We start from the raw sequence: 23676 nt of genomic DNA, 5'->3' as shown, positions 1-23676 counted from the left end.
TCCTAATAGTTCAATTTTGTTGGGGTCTCATGTGATTCTAGAGAAGTAGACTTCATCCCTAACTCCAGGCAACACATGACCTTGCCTAAGCCAATCAGCATATTCCACTCCTCCAGGCATAACAAGTGATTCTGGTGTAAGCATGTAACATAAGGTGATCAATACACAGTGGACTTCAGATCTTCTCCTGAAATACTGGAGAAAAGACTCATTTTCCTACTGGCCATACATGAGGGAATACACAGTTCTGAAAACTATTGCTAACCAACTGGGGACCTTAAAGGGAGCAAACCTTAAGATTATGGCAACAAAACAGAAGGCAGAACCAAGGGAAGAAAAGCAATCAAATCCTTGGTGACACTGTTGAGTCAATAAATCAAGTCTTATCTCTACTTGCTACTGAAAGCATCCTAACTAAGACAGTGTTCCTCTTAGCCCAGCCAAGACCTAATGATCTTTCAAGTCCCAGCTTAATGGTTCTTTCTCAGAATGAGGTATCTTCAACTCCCAGACTTGGCCAGGATCCCTTTCATATACTCAAGTCAACTTGTACACCTTTGTAGCACATCTTACAATTAAATTTTAAATTATATAATTATGTGTTTACCATCTATGCTCCCCATTAGACTGTAAGCTTCTGGAGGACTGGATTTTGTTCATCACTCTATTACTACTGCTAGCACAGTGCCGAGCACATAAATACATCATGAATGATGAATAATTGGAATGATCAAGAAATCATCATAGATAGCTAGTGGGAAGCAGCCGCATAGCACAGCTCGGTGCTTTGTGACCACCTAGAGGAGTGGGATAGGGAGGGTGGGAGGGAGGGAGACACAAGAGGGAAGAAATATGGGGACATATGTATATGTATAACTGATTCACTTTGTTATAAAGCAGAAACTAACACACCACTGTAAAGCAATTATACTCCAATAAAGATGTTTTTTTAAAAAAAAAATCATCAATAAATAATTGACAAAATAAATATATCATGAATAAATGAACAACATCATTGGGAAATAAGGTGTTCAACATAAATCCACAACTAAAGTTTTGCCCTGCTAAGCACAAATTCTTTTTGATTTTACCATTTTGGATGAAAATCTCTGAATCACAGTTCCCTGACTTCTGAAACAGAGGCTACTGAAGCAACTTCCTCTTTTCTTGAAACTTTCAGGTTATCACTACAAACACCAACTTTTGTATGATATTGTAATATATAGCCTTCAGGAGCTATAGAAGGGCAGTGGATGATTGTCTTATAAATGGGCCCAGGCCAAAGTGTTTTTAGACTTTTTGGGCTCTTTACTTCCTAATGATTTTGCAGAAAACAAAAACTTAATTCTTAATTATTTTGTCTTCTTCCCCATCAAGCTATTAGCTGTCAATTCTTATTTGTTAGAATTCTGGGAAATGTACTATTATGTTTCTGAATAAGAAACTCAAGAATTCTACAAGTACAGTGAATATATTTTCAGTGTGTGAATTATCTGTTATGGATGATCATAGGCATTTTTCATTTACTTTCAGGGTTTTGGCCACATTCTTCAGAGTCACAATAAGCAGTGCTTTACTATACCTTGCTCATTAAGCAGTTTAAAAACAACACAGATCAGAAGGAAATACTATGCAGCTGTAATAAGGAATGAAGATCTCTAATGATCTAGGATATATTGCTAAGTGGGGGAAAAAGTATTAGAATATGATACCTTTGGATTTGAGAAAGAGAATGATAAATATATATACATTACACACATACTTATATATTTTTTCTTATTTTTGAAAATATAAGCAATAAAGGATAAACCAAAAACTAGTCAAAATGATTACCCACGAGACCCATTAGGATAGCTACTACCAAAAAAACAAAAAATAACAAGGATGTGAACAAACCGGAACCCTTGCTCTCTACTGGTCGGAATGTAAAATGGTACAGCTGCTGTGGAAAACAGTATGGAGGTTCCTCAAAAAATCTGATATGATCCAGGAATTCTACTTTAGGTATATAGCAAAAAGAATTAAAAATAGGGTCTCAAAGAAATATTTATACATCCATGTTCACAGCAGCATTTTCACAATAGTTAAAATGTGGGAGCAACCCTGTCCGTAGACAAATGAATGGATAGCAGAATGTAGTATATATACATACAATGGAATATTATTCAGTCTTAAAAGGTAAATTCTGACATATGCTACTACCTTAGGATAGTATGCTAAGTGAAATAAACTAGTCACAAAAAGACAAATACTGTATGATTCCACTTATATGAGGTACCTAGAGTAGTCATAATCATAGAGAGAGAAAGTAAAATGGTGGCTGCCAGGGGCTGGGGGAGGAAAGAAATAGGGAGTTATTGTTTAATAGGTATAGAGTTTCAGTTTTGCAAGATGAAAAGAGTTCTGAAGATGGACAGTGGTGATGGTTGCACAACTATATGAATGTACTTAATACCACTGAACTGAACACTTAAAAATGGTCAAGGGGCTTCCCTGGTGGCGCAGTGGTTAAGAATCTGCCTGCCAATGCAGGGGACACGGGTTCGAGCCCTGGGCCAGGAAGATCCTACATGCCGCAGAGCAACTAAGCCCATGCACCACAACTACTGAGCCTGTGCTCTAGAGCTTGCAAGCCACAACTACTGAAGCCCACATGCCACAACTACTGAAGCCCACGTGCCTAGAGCCCATGCTCCGCAACAAGAGAAGCCACCACAATGAGAAGCCTGCGCACCACAACGCAGAGTAGCCCCCACTCACCGCAACTAGAGAAAGCCCGCGAGCAGCAATGAAGACCCAACGCAGCCAAAATAAATAAATAAATTTTTAAAAATGGGTGAGATGGTAAATTTTGTGTATTTTACCACAATTAAAAACATGGAAAAGAAAAGATTGTCCACGAAGGGAAGAAGAGGAAGAAGAAAAGTCATACTCCTCTAAACGAATACTGTTTAATAGGAATTTTGAACCACGTAAACATTGCATATAATATTAAAACAAAGTAAAATCAAAAAGAAAAAGAAATATCAAAAATCAAAAAGAGGTTGAAAACTGTGGAACAATTTTTTCAACATACTGAGAGAAAAATTAGTCAATCAAGACTTTTATGCTCAGCAAGACCATCTTTCAAAATTAGGGCAGGAAAAAAAAGCTACCTTAGACAAACAAAAACAGAGCTTATTAGGACTTAAAAGGCCCTCACTATAAGAAATTCTCAGAATATAAAAGGCAGAAAGAAAACAATCCCAAATGACAGATTTAAAATTTTTTAAACTCAGAGCTTTTTTTATGTCTTTAAGATATAAAAGAAACTGGAGTGTGGAATGGGGCAGGATGAGATAGGAAAGGAGAATATAGGTAGAAACAGTGCTGCCTTTACACCCAAAAGAGGAGGCTCCTGCCCTGAGCCCTACACTTTAGAAGATTACACCTATCAAAATACCAAAACATCAAAAATATCAAAACCCAAAGATAATAAGTAACTAATAGAGGGTACAGGAATTAAGAGAGAGGGATTCACAAACTGAACTGAGACCTCCCCATCCTAAGAGAAGACAATGAAGAGAAGGAAGGAGGCAAAGCACAGCCTCTGTGCTGGGAAATCAAGGTAAAAACTTCTAATTTTACTTTAGAATGGCCACCCCCAATCTCCCAAGGAGGTGTCTAGGCAGCCTGGATTCCCCCAGAAACTGCTTGCCCTCCTCCTCCTGGGTTTGAGTGGGATAGTTTAAGAAGATACTTAGAACTGCCTTAAATCTTGAGTTAGAAAAGTAGAATATGGGGAAGGAGAACCCATCTGCCCAGACTCTCTGGGGAGTTTCACCACATCAGTCCCCATCTAAGATTCAGAGACCACCCTGGACCAACTTCCACCCTGCCAACCCCAGGGAGTATATTGCTCCTTTAAGAGCTGGCTGGGCCCTGGGTAGGAAAGTAAGTCAGGCTGCTGACATAAACTGATTTATAACTTTTTAAGATTAAGACATATTGTTAAAAAAAAAAGCTGACTTCCATTTCTATTCTTGCCCTAGGTTGTACAAATGTTAGGAGTGAGAGTCTACGGCTCTCAGGTTGAACAGTACATTCACAGTCAGTTACTTTATTGCTGTGCTTTATAACAAATGCGTTCCATAGAGTGTCTTGAAGGTAACAAATATTACATCAAAAAAGAGAATGAATTAAAAACAGAAGGAAGGAAGGGAGGTAGAAGGAGGCTAAAAAAACTAAGGTTAATGCTTAAGGTAGCTTGATCACTTACCATCATTTTTTAATTCCCTTCTATGCCAAGAAGTTCATTTACCACACAAACCCATGGGGTGTGACTCCTATAATAAAAAATATATAGTACATACTCTTAGTCATAACATTGTCATAAAATCATATTTATTCATAAAAGATAAAAATCTCATCCCCGCAAGTTTCTCATTACATTTAACAACATAAACATCACCCCTTTATATTCTGTTTAGATATACTATAGCATGTTTTAAACACTCTATGCTGAACAATACCTCAATGCTCTCCAAAAAAAATTAAATGGAAGAGAAAGAGTATTAATTACATAAATAGCCTATGACATTCCAATCTAGAGGCTTCAAACTTTTTTTTACTAAACACACACACACTTTATATCATGACTCAGTTCATACACACATGATTAACTGAAACAAAGTTTCATGAAGTAATATTTATCCCTATTGTGAGAGATGCACTGATTATTTCCTATTCTATTCTATTTCATCTTTTAAATACTGTTTTCACTGAATTGATTTATAACCCACTAATGAATCCCAACTCAGTATACAAAACACTGTGTAACCTCTCCTTAGGAACTTCCAAAAACTGAGATTTTATCAGAATATCTCAATCACAGATCATCTAATTCTCTACATACAACAGATCCTACTTTTCAGGGAACCTATTTAATGTTGGTCAACCCTTTATTCAAAGAAATCCAAAGCTAGGAAAGTAGATAAAAAAACAAGAGGACAGAGAAATTGCGAGAAAAAATGGCTTAACCCCATAACAAAAGCTACTGAACAAAGAAAAGCAAGCAACAGTTGGAACCCAACCTTCTGGGATGACAGCCTAGGTCATTTATCTTCGTCAAGTGAATCTGTTCCTTTTAAAATGCAGCACTTCAAATGAAAACATATGTTCACACAATAACTTACATACAAGTATTCACAGCAACATTATTCTTAATAGCCAAAAAGTGGAAACAACCCAAACGTCCAAAAACTGTTGGATAAATAAAATGTGCTATATCCATACAATGAAATCTTATTCGGCCATAAAATAGAATAAAGTACTTGTACATGCTACAACATAAAGGAATCTTGAAAACAAGATGCTAAGTGAAAGAAGCCAGTCATAAAAGACCACATATTACATAATTCCACTTATATGTAATGTCCAAAATGGGCAAATCAAGAGAGTCAGAAAAACAGATTACTGCTTGCCTAGGGCTAGAGAGTTGGAGGATGATGAGTTACTGCTAATGAGTACAGGGTTTCTTTTTGGGATGATGAAAATGTTCTAAAATTCAATATGGTGACGGTTGTACAACTCTGTGAATATACTAAGAACCACTTTTTAAATGGGTGAGTTGTAGGGTACATGGATTATATCCCAGTAAAAATGTTACATTTTTAAAAACAGACTACCTCTGTTCACAACTTCTCCAATGCCTCTACATCTCACTCAGAGTAAAAGTCAAAGTCCTTACAGTGGCCTACCACACCCTAGACCTTCTAACTCCCCGTAAGTCTCTGACCATACCTCCTACTCCTCTCTTCTCTGGTGTTCATTCCACTTCAACCACACTGGCCTCTTTAAGTTCCCCAACATGCCAGACACACTACTGCCTCAGGGCTTTACACTTTAAAGTTCCCATTTGGAACACTCAAGATTAACTCCATCTTTGCCCACAGGTCACTTTCTCAGTGAGGCCTTCTGACACGCTCTTTTAAAAAGTGCAACCTGTTTATCCTGACTCCCGCCACTGGCACTCCTTACCCCACTTCTTCGCTAGAGCACTCATTACTTTATATTATTTACTTACTTGGTGGACTGTCCCTCTTTCCCCACAAGAATGTAAACTCCATTATGTTCTTTTTTTTTAAATTTTTTTCTAATGGACCTCCCTCCCACCCCACCCCCATCCCACGCAACTAGATCATCACGGAGCACCAAGCTGAGCTCCCTGTGTTATACAGCAGGTTCGCAGTAGCTATCTATTTTACATATGGTAGTGTACTTATGTCAAACCTAATCTCCCAATTTGTCCCACCCTCCCCTTCCCCTCCCTGTGTCCACATGTCCGTTCTCTACATCTACATCTCTATTCCTGTGCTGCAAATAGGTTCATCTGTACCATTTTTCTAGATTCCACAAATATGCGTTAATATACAGTATTTGTTTTTCTCTTTCTGGCTTATTTCACTCTGTATGACAGACTCTAGGTCCATCCACATCTCCAAAAATGACCCAATTTCGTTCCTTTTTATGGCTGAATAATATTCCACTGTATATATGTACCACACCTTCTTTATCCATTCATCTGTTGATGGACATTTAGGTTGTTTCCATGTCCTGGCTAATGTAAATAGTGCTGCAATGAATATTGGGGTACATGTGTCCTATTGAATTATGGTTTTCTCAGGGTATATGCCCCATAGTGGGATTGTTGGGTCATACAGTAGTTCTATTTTTAGTTTTTTAAGGAACCTCCATACTGCTCTCCATCGTGGCTGTATCAATGTACATTCCCATCAACAGTGCAAAAGGGTTCCCTTTTCTCCACACCCTCTCCAGCAATTACTGTTTGTAGATTTTTTGATAATGGCCATTCTGAACAGTGTGATGTGATACCTCACTGTAGTTTTGATTTGCATTTCTCTAATAATTAGTGATACTGAGCATCTCTTCATGTGCCTCTTGGCCATCTGTATGTCTTCTTTGGAGAAATGTCTGTTTAGGTCTTCTGCCCATTTTTGGATTGGGCTGTTTTTTTTGATATTGAGTTCCATGAGCTGTTTGTATATTCTGGAGATTAATCCTTTGTCCATTGCTTCGTTTGGAAACATTTTCTCCCATTCTGAAGGTTGTCTTTTCGTCTTGCTTATGGTTTCCTTTGCTGCCCAAAAGCTTTTAAGTTTAATTAGGCCCCATTTGGGTTTTTTGTTTTTATTTTCATTACTCTAGGAGGTGGATCAAAAAAGGTCTTGCTGTGATTTAAGTCGAAGAGTGTTCTTCCTATGTTTTCCTCTAAGAGTTTTATAGTGTCCGGTCTTACATTTAGGTCTTTAATCCATTTTGAGGTTATTTTTGTGTATGGTGTTAGCTAGTGTTCTAATTTCATTCTTTTACATGTAGCTGCCCAGTTTTCCCAGCACCAATCATGGAAGAGGCTGTCTTTTCTCCACTGTATGTTCTTGCCTCCTTTGTCATAAATTAGGTGACCATATGTGCATGGGTTTATCTCTGGGCTTTCTATCTTGTTCCATTGATCTATGCTTCTGTTTTTGTGCCAGGACCATACTGTGTTGATTACTGTAGCTCTGTAGTATAATTTGAAGTCAGGGAGCCTGATTCCACCAGCTCCATTTTTCTTTCTCAAGATTGCTTTGGCTATTCGGGGTCTTTTGTGTTTCCATACAAATTGTAAAAATTTTTGTTCTAATTTTGTGAAGAATGCCATTGGTAGTTTGATAGGGATTGCACTGAATATGTAGATTGCTTTGGGTAGTATAGTCATTTTCACAATATTGATTCTTCCAATCCAAGAACGTGGTATATTTCTCCACCTTTTTATGTCAACTTTGATTTCTTTCATCAGTGTTTTATAGTTTGAGTACAAGTCTTTTGCTTCCTTAGGTAGGTTTATTCTTAGGTATTTTACTCTTTTTGTTGTGATAGTAAATGGAATTGTTTCCTTAATTTCTCTTTCTGATTTATTGTTATTAGTGTATAGGAATGCAAGAGATTTCTGTGCATTAATTTTGTATCCAGCAACCTTACCAAATTCATTGATCAGCTCTAGTAGTTTTCTGGTGGCAACTTTAAAATTTTCTATGTATAGTATCATGTCATCTGCAAACAGTGACAGCTTTACTTCTTCTTTTCCAATTTGTATTCCTTTTATTTCTTTTTCTTCTCTGATTGCTGTGGCTAAGACTTCCAAACTATGTTGAATAAGAGTGGCGAGTGGACATACATGTCTTGTTCCTGATCTTAGTGGAAACGCTTTCAGTTTTTCACCATTGAGAATGATGTGTGCTGTGGTTTTGTCATGGCCTTTATTATGTTGAGGTAGGTTCTCTCTATGCCCATTTTCTGGAGTGTTTTTATGATAAATGGGTGTTGAATTTTGTCAAAAGCTTTTTCTGCATCTATTGAGATGATCTATATGGTTTTTATTCCTTAATTTGTTAATAAGGTGTATCACATTGATTGATTTGCATATACTGAAGAATCCTTGCATCCCTGGGATAAATCCCACTTGATCATGGTGTATGATTCTTTTGACATGCTATTGGATTCTCTTTGCTAGTACTTTGTTGAGGATTTCGGCATCTATGTTCATCAGTGATATTGGTATGTAATTTTATTTTTTTGTGATATCTTTGTCTGGTGTTGGTATCAGGGTGATGGTGGCCTCACAGAACGAATTTTGTGAGTGTTCCTCCCTCTGCTGTTTTTTGGAAAAGTTTGAGGCTTGGTGTTAGCTCTTCTCTAAATGTTTGATAGAATTTGCCTGTGAAGCCATCTGGTCCTGGGCTTTTGTTTATTGGAAGATTTTTAATTACAGTTTCAATTTCATTACTTGTGATAGGTCGGTCTATATTTTCTAATTCTTCCTGGTTCAGTCTTGGAAAATTGTACCTTTCCAATAATTTGTCCATTTCTTTGTGGTTGTCCATTTTATTGGTATATAGCTGTGTGTAGTAGTCCCTTCTAACCCTTTATATTTCTGCAGTGTCAGTTGTGATTTCTCCTTTTTCATTTCTAATTTTATTGATTTGAGTCCTCTCCTTTTTTCTTGATGAGTCTTGCTAAAGTTTTATCAATTTTGTTTATCTTCTCAAAGAACCAACTTTTAGTTTTACTGATCTTTGCTACTGTTTTCTTTGTTTCTACTTCATTTATTTCTGATCTGATCTTTATGATTTCTTTCCTCCTACTGACTTTGGGTTTTCTTTGTTCTTCTTTCTCTAATTGCTTAAGGTGTAATATTAGGTTGTTTATTTGAGATTTTTCTTGTTTCTTGAGGTAGGATTGTATTGCTATATACCTCCCTCTTAGAACTGCTTTTGCTGCATCCCATAGGTTTTGGGTCGTCGTGTTCTCATTGTCATTTGTTTCTAGGTTTTTGTTGATTTCCTCTTTGATTTCTTCAGTGATCTCTTGGTTACTTAGTAGTGCACTGTTTAGCCTCCATGTATTTGTGTATTTTACACTTTTTTTTCCTGTAATTGATTTCTAATTTCATATCGTAGTCAGAAGAGATGCTTGATACATTTTCAATTTTCTTAAATTTACTGAGGCTTGATTTGTGACCCAAGATGTGATCTATCCTGTAGAATGTTCTGTGTGCACTTGAGAAGAACATGTATTCTGCCACTTTCAGGAGGAATGTCCTATAAATATCAATTAAATCTATGCGGTCTATTGTGTCATTTAAAGCTTGTGTTTCCTTATTTATTTTCTTTTTGTCTGATCTGTCCATTGGTGTAAGTGAGGTGTTAAAGTCCCCTACCATTACTATTACTGTCGATTTCCCCTTCTATGGCTGTTAGCATTTCTTATGTATTGAGGTGCTCCTATGTTGGGTGCATATTTATCATTGTTATATCTTTTTCTTGGATTGATCCCTTGATTATTATGTAGTATCCTTCCTTATCTCTTGTAACAGCCTTTATTTTAAGGTCTATTTTATCTGATACGAGTATTGTTACTCCAGTTTTCTTTTGATTTCCATTTGAATGGAATATCTTTTTCCATCCCTTCACCTCAGTCTGGATGTTTCCCTAGGTCTGAAGTGGGTCTCTTGTACACAGTATATGTATGAGTCTTGTTTCTGTATCCATTCAGTAAGTCTGTGTCTTTTGGTTGGAGCATTTAATCCATTTACATTCAAAGTTATTATCGATACGTATGTTCCTATTACCGTTTTCTTAATTGTTTTAGGTTTGTTTTTGTGGGTCTTTTTTCTTCTCTTGCGTTTCCTGCCTAGAGAAGTTCTTTTAGCATTTGTTGTAAAGCTGGTTTGGTGGTGCTGAATTCTCTTAGCTTTTGTTTGTCTATAAAGCTTTTGATTTCTCCATCAAATCTGAATGAGATCCTTGCTAGGTAGAGTTATCTTCGTTGTAGGTTTTTCTCTTTCATCACTTTAAGTAGATCTGCCACGCCCTTCTGGCCTGCAGAGTTTCTGCTGAAAAATCAGCTGTTAACCTCATGGGGATTCCTTTGTATGTTATATTTTGATTTTCCCTTGCTGCTTTTAATATTTTTCTTTTGAACTTAATTTTTGTTAGTTTGATTAATATGCGTCTCGGTGGGTTTCTCCTAGGGTTTATCCTGTATGGGACTCTCTGTGCTTTCTGGACTTGGGTGATTATTTCCTTTCCCATTTTAGGGAAGTTTTCCACTTTAATCTCTTCAAATATTTTCTCAGACCCTTTCTTTTTCTTTTGTTTTTCTGGGACCACTATAATTTGAATGTTGGTGCATTTAGTGCTGTCCCAGAGGTCTCTGAGATTTTCTTCAATTCTTTTCATTCTTTTTTCTTTATTCTGCTCCTCGGCAATTATTTCCACCATTCTGTCTTCCAGCTCACTTATTCATTCTTCTCCCCTAGTTATTCTATTATTGATTCCTTCTAGTATATTTTTCATATCAGTTATTGTGTTATCCATCTCTGTTTGTTCTTTATTTTTTCTACATCTTTGCTAAACATTTCTTGTATTTTCTTGATCCGTGCCTCCATTCTATTTCCGAGATTCTGGATTATCTTTACTATCATTACTCTGAATTCGTTTTCAGGTAGATTGCCAATTTCCTCTTCATTTATTTGGTCTTGTAGGTTTTTACCTTGCTCCTTCATCTGTAACATATTTTTTTGTCGTCTCATTTTTTTTTTTTTTTTTTGATGCATGGGATTGTTTTCCTGTCTTACTGGTTGTTTCGCCTGAGGCATCCAGCATTGGAGTTTGTAGGCTGTTGTATAGATCTGGGTCTTGGTGCCAAGATGAAGACCTCCAAAACCTCACTCCAATGAATATTCCTTGGGGTCCGAGGTTCTCTGGTTCTCTGTTACTCCAGTGGTTTGGACTCAGGGCTCCCACTGCGGGAGCGCAGTCTCAACCCCCAGCTCATGAACCAAGATCCCGCAAGCTGCGCGGGGCAGCAAAGAAGAAAAAGAAAAAAAGGAGAACAATAACAAAGAGTAAAAAATAAAATAAGATTAGAAAACTAACAGATATGTTAGAAAAAATTTTAAAATAAAACTATAGATGAAACAACAACCGGAAGGTACACTGGAACAGCAGCAAAAAAGAGGAGGAGAAAAAAAAAGCCAGAAAAAGCCTTGGCTGTTGGGGGCGGGGCTTAGGCAGGGGCATGGTTTAGGCAGTGGGTGGGGCCTATGCTTAGGACTCACAGGGCTGGAAAAGGCACCAGGGGCAGGGGGTCTTAGGATCAACACAGCAGGAGGGGCCCAGGAGTGCCTATGGCCTTGGAGGGCAGAGGACGAGGTCCGGGACCCCAGCTGGCTCCCTGGGCACGAGTGGGCAGGGGAAATGCTAGACGCGTTCCCCTCCGATCCTCCAATCCTGGAGGGTCCCTCCCCACTGGCCTCTCTTCTTCTCCCCACACCCCGTCCTATGCCGCTAGGACCCACACAGCCAGAGGGGGCCCCGATAGGCAGGGGACCAGACCCAGAAGCACACAGGCTTCCTGAGCTGAGTGGGCAGGGAATATGCCAGCGGCACTTCCCCTGATCCCCCAGTCCCGGAGGGTGCCCCCATCCACCTCTCCTATGCCCCTAGGACCCCCACAGCCGGAGGGGGACCTCGGAGGGCAGAGCACCAGGCCCAGATGCCAGCAGGCTTCCCAGGGCCCAAGTGGGTGGGGGAAACACCTGCCACACCTCCCCTGATCCTCTGATCCTGGAGGGACACTCCCCATCCTCCTCTCCTCTTCTCCCCTCACCTCCCTCCTTCGCCCCTAGGATCCAGGCGGCCCAGAAGGCACCTCAGAGGACAGAGGACCTGGTCTGGGAGCCCAGCAGGCTTCCTGGGGCCTGACTGGGCAGAGGAAATGCTAGGCGCGCTACCCACTGATCCTCGAGCCCCCGAGGGTCCCTCCAGGCGAGGGAACCCCTCCCCTCTCCCAGCCACCCCTCAGGGGCCCTGGTCCTGTCTGGCCTCCACTTCTCCTCCCCCCTCACTCTGCCCCACATCCTAGCCAGTTTCTTGAGGGTTCCTCCCGTTTCCTTGGGCATCGAGGTTCCCCACTAGCGTCCAACAGGTGACCTAGTGGTGGAGAGACATGAACTCTATGTCCTCCCATGCAGCCATCTTAACTCTGCCCCCTTTCTCATCTGGTTTTGTTATTGCTATAGCCTCAGAATACAGAACAGTGCCTAGCATTGACTAGGCATTAATTAAACACTTGTTTACTAATGAATGAAGTCTGTACTAAAGAATCTTTGCGACCAGAGGGCAGACAGCAGAAGCAAAAAGAACTACAATCCGGCAGCCTGTGGAACAAAAACCACATTCACAGATAGACAAGATGAAAAGGCAGAGGGCTATATACCAGATGAAGGAACAAGATAAAACCCCAGAAAAACAACTAAATGAAGTGGAGATAGGCAACCTTCCAGAAAAAGAATTCAGAATAATGATAGTGAAGATGATCCAGGACCTCGGAAAAAGAACGGAGGCAAAGATCGAGAAGATGCAAGAAATGTTTAACAAAGACCTAGAAGAACTAAAGAACAAACAAACAGAGATGACCAATACAATAACTGAAATGAAAACTACACTAGAAGGAATCAATAGCAGAATAACTAAGGCAGAAGAACGGATAAGTGACCTAGAAGACAGAATGGTGGAATTCATTACTGCAGAACAGAATAAAGAAAAAAGAATGAAAAGAAATGAAGACAGCCTAAGAGACCTCTGGGACAACATTAAACGCAACAACATTCGCATTATAGGGGTCCCAGAAGGAGAAGAGAGAAAGGACCAGAGAAAATATTTGAAGAGATTATAGTCGAAAACTTCCCTAACATGGGAAAGGAAATAGCCACCCAAGTCCAGGAAGCGCAGGGAGTCCTGTACAGGATAAACCCAAGGAGAAACAGGCCGAGACACACAGTAATCAAATTGGCAAAAATTAAAGACAAAGAAAAATTATTGAAAGCAGCAAGGGAAAAATGACAAATAACATACAAGGGAACTCCCATAAGGTTAACAGCTGATTTCTCAGCAGAAACTCTACAAGCCAGAAGGGAGTGGCATGATACACTTAAAGTGATGAAAGGGAAAACCTACAACCAAGATTACTCTACCCGGCAAGGATCTCATTCAGATTCGATGGAGAAATCAAAAGCTTTACAGACAAGCAAAAGCTAAGAGAATTCAGCACCACCAAACCAGCTCTACAACAAATGCTAAAGGAACTTCTCTAAGTGAGAAACACAAGAGGAGAAAAGGACCTACAAAAACAAACCTAAAACAATTAAGAAAATGGTCATAGGAACATACATATCGATAATTACCTTAAACGTGAATGGATTAAATGCTCCAACCAAAAGACACAGACTTGCTGAATGGATAAAAAAACAAGGCCCATATATATGCTGTCTATAAGAGACCCACTTGAGACCTAGGGACACATACAGACTGAAAGTGAGGGGATGGAAAAAGATGTTCCAGGCAAATGGAAATCAAAAGAAAGCTGGGGTATCAATACTCATATCAAATAAAATAGACTTTAAAATAAAGAATGTTACAACAGACAAAGAAGGACACTACATAATGATTAAGGGATCAATCCAAGAAGATATAACAATTATAAATATATATGCACCCAACACAGGAGCACCTCAATACATAAGGCAACTGCTAACAGCTCTAAAAGAGGAAATCAACAGTAACATAATAATAGTGGGGGACTTTAACACCTCACTTACACCAATGGACAGATCATCCAAAATGAAAATAAATAAGGAAACAGAAGCTTTAAATGACACAATAGACCAGATAGATTTAATTGATATTTATGGGACATTCCATCCAAAAACAGCAGATTACACTTTCTTCTCACGTGTGCACGGAACATTCTCCAGGAGAGATCACATCTTGGGTCACAAATCAAGCCTCAGTAAATTTAAGAAAATTGAAATCATATCAAGCATCTTTTCTGACCACAACATTTTGAGATTAGAAATGAATTACAGGGGAAAAAACATAAAAAACACAAACACATGGAGGCTAAACACTATGTTACTAAATAACAAAGAGATCACTGAAGAAATCAAAGAGGAAATCAAAAAATACCTAGAGACAAATGACAATGAAAACATGACAATCCAAAACCTATGGGATGCAGCAAAAGCAGTTCTAAGAGGGAAGTTTATAGCTATACAAGCTTACCTCAAGAAACAAGAAAAAACTCAAATAAATAATCTAATCTTACACCTAAAGGAACTAGAGAAAGAAGAACAAACAAAACCCAAAGTTAAAAAAAAAAAACCCAAAGTTAGCAGAAGGAAAGAAATCATAAAGATCAGAGCAGAAATAAATGAACTAGAAACAAAGAAAACAAGAGCAAAGATCAATAAAACTAAAAGCTGGTTCTTTGAGAAGATAAACAAAATTGATAAACCATTAGCCAGACTCATCAAGAAAAAGAGGGAGAGGACTCAAATCAATAAAATTAGAAATGAAAAAGGAGAAGTTACAACAGACACCACAGAAATACAGAGCATCCTAAGAGACTACTACAAGAAAGTCTATGCCAATAAAATGGACAACCTGGAAGAAATGGACAAATTCTTAGAAAGGTATAACCTTCCAAGACTGAACCAGGAAGAAATAGAAAATATGAGCAGACCAATCACAAGTCATGAAATTGAAACTGTGATTAAAAATCTTCCAACAAACCAAAGTCCAGGACCAGATGGCTTCACAGGTGAATTCTATCAAACATTTAGAGAAGAGCTAACACCCATCCTTCTCAAACTCTTCCAAAAACTTGCGGAGGAAGGAACACTCCCAAACTCATTCTATGAGGCCACCATCACCCTGATACCAAAACCAGAAAAAGATACTACAAAAAAAGAAAATTACAGACTAATATCACTGATGAATAGAGATGCAAAAATCCTCAACAAAATACTAGCAAACAGAATCCAGCAACACATTAAAAGGATCATACACCATGATCAAGTGGAATTTATCCCAGGGATGCAAGGATTCTTCAATATACGCCAATCAATGTGATACACCATATTAACAAATTGAAGAATAAAAACCATATGATCATCTCAATAGATGCAGAAAAAGCTTTTGACAAAATTCAACACCCATTTATGATAAAAAACTTTCCAGAAAGTGGGCATAGAGGGAACCTACCTCAACATAATGAAGGTCATATATGAGAAACCCACAGCAAACATCATTCTCAATGGTGAAAAACTGAAAGCATTTCCTCTAAGATCAGGAACAAGACAAGGATGTCCACTCTCACTGTTATTATTCAACATAGTTTTGGAAGTCCTAGCCATGGCAATCAGAGAAGAAAAAGAAATAAAAGGAATACAAATTGGAAAAGAAGAAGTAAAACTGTCACTGTTTGCAGATGACATGATACTATACATAGAAAATCCTAAAGATGCCACCAGAAAACTACTAGAGCTAATCAATGAATTTGGTAAAGTTGCAGGTTACAAAATTAATACACAGAAATCTCTTGCATTCCTATACACTAATGATGAAAAATAGGAAAGAGAAATTAAGGAAACACTCCCATTTACCACTGCAACAAAAAGAATAAAATACCTAGGAATAAACCTACCTAGGGAGACAAAAGACCTGTATGCAGAAAACTATAAGACACTGATGAAAGAAATTAAAGATGATACCAACAGATGGAGAGATATACCATGTTCTTGGATTAGAAGAATCAATATTGTGAAAATGACTATACTACCCAAAGCAATCTACAGATTCAATGCAATCCCTATCAAACTACCACTGGCATTTTTTATGGAACTAGAACAAATCATCTTAAAATTTGTATGGAGACACAAAACACCCCGAATAGCCAAAGCAGTCTTGAGGGAAAAAAACGGAGCTGGAGGAATCAGACTCCCTGACTTCAGACTATACTACAAAGCTACAGTAATCAAGACAATATGGTACTGGCACAAAAACAAAAGCATAGATCAATGGAACAAGATAGAAAGCCCAGAGATATAAACCCACGCACCTATGGTCAACTAATCTATGACAAAGGAGGCAAGGATATACAATGGAGAAAAGACAGTCTCTTCAATAAGTGGTGCTGGGAAAACTGGACAGCTACATGTCAAAGAATGAAATTAGAACACTCCCTAACACCATACACAAAAATAAACTCAAAATGGATTAGAGACCTAAATATAATACCGGACACTATAAAAGTCTTAGAGGAAAATGTAGGAAGAACACTCTTTGACATAAATCACAGCAAGATCTTTTTTGATCCACCTCCTAGAGTAATGGAAATAAAAACAAAAATAAACAAATGGGACCTAATGAAACGTCAAAACTTTTCCACAGCAAAGGAAACCATAAACAAGACGAAAAGACAACCCTCAGAATGGGAGAGAATATTTGCAAATGAATCAACAGACAAAGGATTAATCTCCAAAATATATAAACAGCTCATGCAGCTCAATATTAAAGCAACAAACAACCCAATCCAAAAATGGACAGAAGACCTAAACAGACATTTTTCCAAAGGAGACGTACAGATGGCCAAGAAGCACATGAAAAGCTGCTCAACATCACTAATTATTAGAGAAATGCAAATCAAAACTACAATGAGGTATCACCTCACACCAGTTAGAATGGGCATCATCAGAAAATCTACAAACAACAAATGCTGGAGAGGTATGGAGAAAAGGGAACCCTCTTGCACTGTTGGTGGGAATGTAAGTTGATACAGCCACTATGGAGAAAAGTATGGAGGTTCCTTAAAAAACTAAAACTAGAATTACCATATGACCCAGCAATCCCACTACTGGGCATATACCCAGAGAAAACTGTAATTCAAAAAGACACATGCACCCCAATGTTCATTGCAGCACTATTTACAATAGCCAGGTCATGGAAGCAACCTAAATGCCCATCGACAGACGAATGGATAAAGAAGTTGTGGTACATATATACAATGGAATATTACTCAGCTATAAAAAGGAACGAAATTGAGTCATTTGTTGAGACGTGGATGGATCTAGAGACTGTCATACAGAGTGAAGTAAGTCAGAAAGAGAAAAACAAATATCGTTTATTAACGCATGTATGTGGAACCTAGAAAAATGGTACAGATGAGCCGGTTTGCAGGGCAGAAGTTGAGACACAGATGTAGAGAACAGACGTATGGACACCAAGGGGGGCAAACCGCGGTGGGATGGGGATGGTGGTGTGCTGAATTGAGTGATTGGGTTTGACATGTATACACTGATGTGTATAAAATTGATGACTAATAAGAACCTGCAGTATAAAAAAACAAAGAAACAAAAAAAACAACTAATACTAAACTTTCTTTGGGTTATTTGTATGGAACTATGTTAATATAAATGTTTCAGACATTACATGAAATTTCTAAAAATCTTATATGTTATGGTATAATGTTATAAATAATAATTCTAGTTATTACTTTAAAATGTGTATCTCAGAAATAACTAAATTTCCGTGTCAACTGCATTATTATGAACTCTCATCAAATCTTTAACCATGGTCATTTTTAAGTCTTTTGTCATTTACAGACAGTTCTGGGTGTACTCTGATGCTTTTGCAAATATGTTCCTGTAAAAGGGGTTCATCTTCAAGGAATTCATGGAAAAGACTCTGACAAGTACAGGTTTCTGGTAACTGACTATACTGCTGAACTGAATAAGCATTTTCAGGACTCCAATGGAAAACTGATGAACTCAAAGAAGTGCTAACAAAAGATCAAGATGAAAAAAAAAATTAATTACATGGGACTGAGTGAACTGATGAGGATGATTGTAATTTTTGTGACTTTCTGTTTGAATAAAAAAAAAATCCCACAAGGACTCAGAGGCAAAAAATATACAAATCAATTTTCACTGCAAAGTAAAGGAGCTGTTACAGTGGAGGATTACTGGACTGAATGTCAATATTATGACATAGTATGAGTGTGTTTCGTGTTTGGCAATTGCAATCATTGTTGCTTTTGTTGTGGTCATCCATTTACAATGCTTGGTGTCAGTCTATTTATCTCTTGTAAAAATAAAAAAATAAAAAAAGAGACTTTGCTCACAATGTTCCTTTCTTCTCACCCTGTATGTATTCAAAGCCTATCAATTCTTCAAGGCCAACTCAAAAGTCATCTTCTTGAAGCCCATTTTGATATCCCCAGCTGACAGAGATCTTCTTCATCTGAATTCCCAGATCACTTCATCTGTGATCATTACCTCTAAAAAGTGGGGGAAAGTGTGATAGTGGAAAAAGAGTATATAGGCACAGGAGTCAACCAAATCACTGGTCATGTGACCTTGAGAAGTCATTCAACCCTTTTGAGTATCGGTATTCCCACCTATAAAAATTAAGGCTAAGTTGTTTACCCAAGAGAATTTTTTCCACACAAAGACCTATATACAAATATTGAAAGCAGCTTTTTTCATAATATCTCCAAACTGGAAACAACCCAAATATCAAAAAGAAAAGAGATAATCCAATTGTGGCATAACTGTATAACAGAATAGAAAGCAGTACAAAGGAATGAACTGTTGATATATGCAATAAAATGGATATCACAGGCATTATGTTCAGAAAAAGAACCTGGACACAAAAGAATACTGAATTTATATCATTTATATCAAGTTTTAGAACATGCAAAACTAATCCTAGGTGAAAATATCAAAAGAGGGTTGCCTCAGTTGGAGGGGAAGGACTTGGAAGAAGTACAAGGCAACTTTCTGGGAAGATGGATTGCAGTAGTGGTTCCCAACTATATATAAATGTGTCAATACTCATTGAACTGCCCACTTAAAAAGTGGTCACAATTTTTGTGTGTAAATTATACCAATAAAATTGATGAAAGAAAAGGGCACACAGCTTAAGGGGACAAAATGAAGGCTACCCTTAATTTATAAGGTTGTTCGGAGGATTAGATGAGAAACACTTCTACTGAAATCAGTATGGCACAGTGAGAAAGACTACACACTGATTTGGGACTGAATCTCAATTTAGCAAATTACTATAGCTACTAGTTACATAACCTTGGACAACTCATTAATCCCTCAGAACTTCAGTTTTCTCTTATGTAAAGAGAATAATATCTACTTTACAGAGTTAAATGGTAGCATACTAGAGTTTCCACCAGTTAAGACAATATCTGTTACATAACAAGTACCCCAAAAGTTTTTTAAATAATACATAAAATCCAGCACATAACAGATGCTCAATTAGTGTTATACTCTTTTCCCCATTTTCCTTGGATGAGAATTTCCTCTTCTACTACATTTTAGGATCCTGAAGGACAGGATCAGCATCTCAGTGATCTTCTCTTTCCTCTACTTAAGATACTATCTAAAAAATGGTAGGCACTCAACAAAGATTTTGAAGGAAAGGAAGGAAGGAAGTAGGCTGGCTTGTTGATTAAGCAGAATTACCTCTTTTTCTTTTGGTCATTCCAAAATCAATTACTGAGCTTTTCAATAAAGACAGCTGTAGGCTAGATACCAATAACTTTTTTAAGGCAGACACAAATTTTATGTACTATATGATCCATATGCACTGGAAAACAGATTTGAAATAGACAAGAAGCAATGTGAAGTAAAGAATGGGTCTCTGAAATCAGACCCAAATACATATCCCAAGACTGACACTTAAAAATCTATGTAACCCAGGACTTCCCTCGTGGCGCTGTGGTTAAGAATCTGCCTGTTTGTTCTTTGCTATTTTCCAGATTTTCTGAAATACAACTGGAGTACAATTACAACTTTAAAAGATTATAATGATATAAATTGAAATGTATTCAGGAGAGGAGATCAAGACAGCAGGATAGGAGGATGCTGAGCTCACCTCCCCCCAAGAACATATCAAAGAAAAAAGAAAGAAACACATCAATTCTCTCAGAAAACAGACTGGAGACTGGCATAAAGACTCTTACATAACCAAGGCTGTAAAGAAAGATCCACACAGAGTCAGGAAAGAAGGGAAGAGAAGTGATCAGGTTGGGACCCACACCTGAAGGAGGGGACACAGAAGTGGGGAAATTACTTGGTTTTGGAGATCCTCTTTGGAAAGAGAGGGTTTTGAACCACATATTGGGCACTCCAGGCCCAGAGTCCGACACCAGAAAGACAAATCCCCTTCACTGGTTTGAAGACAAATGGGACTGGCAGCGGGGCTGTGAGAAACTTGAACTCCACTCATTAAGAGCATGCACATGCTTGCTTGTTCCCAAAACAAGGCAGAGGAAGCAGACTGAGACTGCCTGGGACTCTAGCTGCTTTCCACAACCACCCCAGTACACTCCCTGGCCTATCTTGCTCTGCCACACAGCTCCCCACTAGGGTGAAGGCTGCTGCTGCCAAGGAAAGTGCGCAGTTGTGGGGGATGGCGCCAGCTTGGACCCAGCTCTGCATCTGAATGGGGCAAGGGCAGCCATTACTGGCACTCCCAGAGGCAGCAGATTGGGAGTGGTCTGGACTGTGACTGTAAGGCCTGGACAGCCCCAGCGCATGCCCCAATCCACACTGAGTGCCCGCTCCATCCCCTCTTGCTCCAGTGCAGCTCCACAACTACTGAAGCCCACATGCCTAGAGCCTGTGCTCCGTGACAAGAGAAGCCACTGCAGTGAGAGTCACATGCACTGCAACGAAGGGTACCCCCGCTCACCACAACTAGAGAAAGCCCACATGCAGCAATGAAGACCCAATGCAGCCAAAAATAAATAAAATTTATTTTAAAAAATTTAAGAAAATTTATATCAAGCAATTTTCCAACCTTAATAGTACGAAACTAGAATCAATTACAGGAAGAAAAATGAGAAAAAAACACAAGGGGACCAAACAACAGACTATTAAAAAAAAATTGATCAATGAAAAAATCAAAGAGGAAATCAAAAATTACCTTCAGATAGATGAAAATAAAAACACAACTCTCCAAAGTCTATGGGATGCAGCAAAAGCAGACCTAAAAGGGAAGTTTATAGCAATACAGACCTATGTCAGGGAACAAGAAAAATCTCAAATAAAAATCCTAACCTACCATCTATAGGAATTAGAAAAAGAAGAACAAAAAAGCCAAAAGTGAGCAGAAGAAAGGAAATAATAAAGATCAGAAAGGAAACAAATAAAAGGGAGACCAAAAAAACAATAAAAAAGATCAATGAAACCAAGACCTGGTTTTCTGAAATGACAAACAAAATTTAAAGCCTTTAGCCAGGCTCATCAAGAAAAAAAGAGAGCAGACCCAAATAACAAAATAATAAATTAAACAGGAGAAATTACATCTAATATCACAGAGATACAAAAAATCATAAGAGAATACTACAAGCACTTATATGGTAACAAATTGGACAATACAGAAGAAATGGATAAATTTCTAGAAACATACAAACTTCCAAGATGGAATCAACAAGAAACGGATAATCTGAACAGACTGATAACTAGCAGTGAAACTGAATTAATAATTTAAAAAACTGACAGCAAACAAAAGTTCAGGGACTCACAGCTTCATAGTGAAATTCTACAAAACATATGAAGAAGGGCTAATACCTATCCTCAAACTATTCCAAAAAGTTGAAGAGGAGGAAACACTCCCAAATTCATCCTACAGTGCCATCATTTTGCTGATAACAAAAAGAGACACAGATACTCCAAAAAAAGAAAATTATGGGCCAATATCTCTGATGAATATAGATGCAAAAATGCTCAACAAAATATTAGCAAACTGATTTCAACCATATATAAAAAGAATCATACACATGATCAAGCAAGATTTATTCCAAGGATACAAGGACAGTTCGATATCTGCAAATCAACATAATATGCAACATTAACAAAAAGAAGAATAAAAATCACAATCATAAATGCAGAAAAAGTATCTGACAAAATTCAACATCCATTCATGACAAAAACTTTCATCAAAGCTGGTTTAGAAGGAACATATCTAAACATAATAAAGGCTATTTATGACAAATCCACAGCTAAGACCATACTCGATGAAAAGTTGAAAGTTTTTCCTCTAAAATCAGGAACAAGGATTCCCACCTTCACCACTTCTATTTAACAAAGTATTGTAAATCCTAGCCACAGCAACTGGACAAAAAAAAGAAATGAAACGCATCCAGATTGGAAGAAAAGAAGTAAAACTGTCCCTATTTGCAAATGACATGATGCTATATATAGAAACCCTAAAGTCCCAACCAAAAAACTATTAGAACTAAGAAGTGAATTCAGTAAAGATTCAGGATACAAGGCTAATATACAGAAATATGTTGCTGTTCTACACACTAATAATAAACTATCAGAGAAAGAAAAAAAAACCATTTAAAATCACATCAAAAAGAATAAAATATCTAGGAATAAACTTAACCCAGGAGGTGAAAGACCTATTCTCTGAAAACTATAAAATACTGATGAAGGAAACTGAAGATGATACAGAGAGATGGAAAGATGACCCATGTTTATGGATTGGAAGAATTAATATTGTTAATATGCCCATATCACCCAAAGCAATCTACATATTTAATGCAATCTCTATCAAAATACCCATGACATTTTTGCACAAAACTACAACTAAAAATCATTTGGAATCACAAAAGAAACTGAATAGCCAAGGCAATCTTTAGAAAAAAGAACAAATCTGAACTCACACTCCCTGACTTTAGACTACACTACAAAGCTACAGAAATCAAAACAATATGCCACTGACACAAAAACAGACACATACATATATCAATGGAACAGAATAGGGAGCCCAGAAATAAACCCATGCACTTACAGTCAATTAATCTACAACAAAGGAGACAGGAATATATAATAGAAGAAAGCCAGTCTCTTCAATAACTGCTGCTGAGAAAACTGGACGGCTACATGTAAAAGAATGAAATTAGACCATTTTCTCACTTGAAATATAAAAATAAACTCAAAATGGATTAAAGACCTAAGTGTAAGACTGGAAACCATAAAACTCCTACAAGAAAACGCAGGCAGAATACTCTTTGATATAAACTGTAGCAATATTTTTTTGGATCTGCCTCCTAAGGCAAAGGAAACAAAAGGAAAAATAAGCAAATGGGACCTAATTTAACTTACTTGGGTAAACTATAATGTGTAGATTAATAAACATAAATAAGGGATGTGTGTGTCACAGTAGAGTATTTAAATACAACGGATTTCTGGGGAGCAATCCACGTGAA

The 23676-nt window shown here is 37.7% G+C and overlaps 1 protein-coding gene across 8 annotated transcripts in view; it reads right to left on the bottom strand.

The window, feature by feature from the left end:
* The window catches only part of SCAPER (S-phase cyclin A associated protein in the ER), a 467951-nt gene that overhangs the window by 428880 nt on the left and 15395 nt on the right, over positions 1-23676 (bottom strand). For all 8 annotated transcript variants that reach the window (XM_082452595.1, XM_082452600.1, XM_082452599.1 and 5 more), the window contains one exon: positions 4259-4325. In XM_082452595.1, coding sequence (XP_082308721.1) covers positions 4259-4264 — 6 coding nt within the window. In that variant the 5' untranslated portion in view covers positions 4265-4325. The remainder of the gene's footprint in view (positions 1-4258; positions 4326-23676) is intronic.

Source organism: Balaenoptera physalus (genome assembly GCF_965194825.1).
Source record: "Balaenoptera physalus genome assembly, chromosome: 2".
NCBI lineage: Eukaryota > Metazoa > Chordata > Mammalia > Artiodactyla > Balaenopteridae > Balaenoptera > Balaenoptera physalus.
This window is presented reverse-complemented; position numbering and strand designations above follow the sequence as displayed.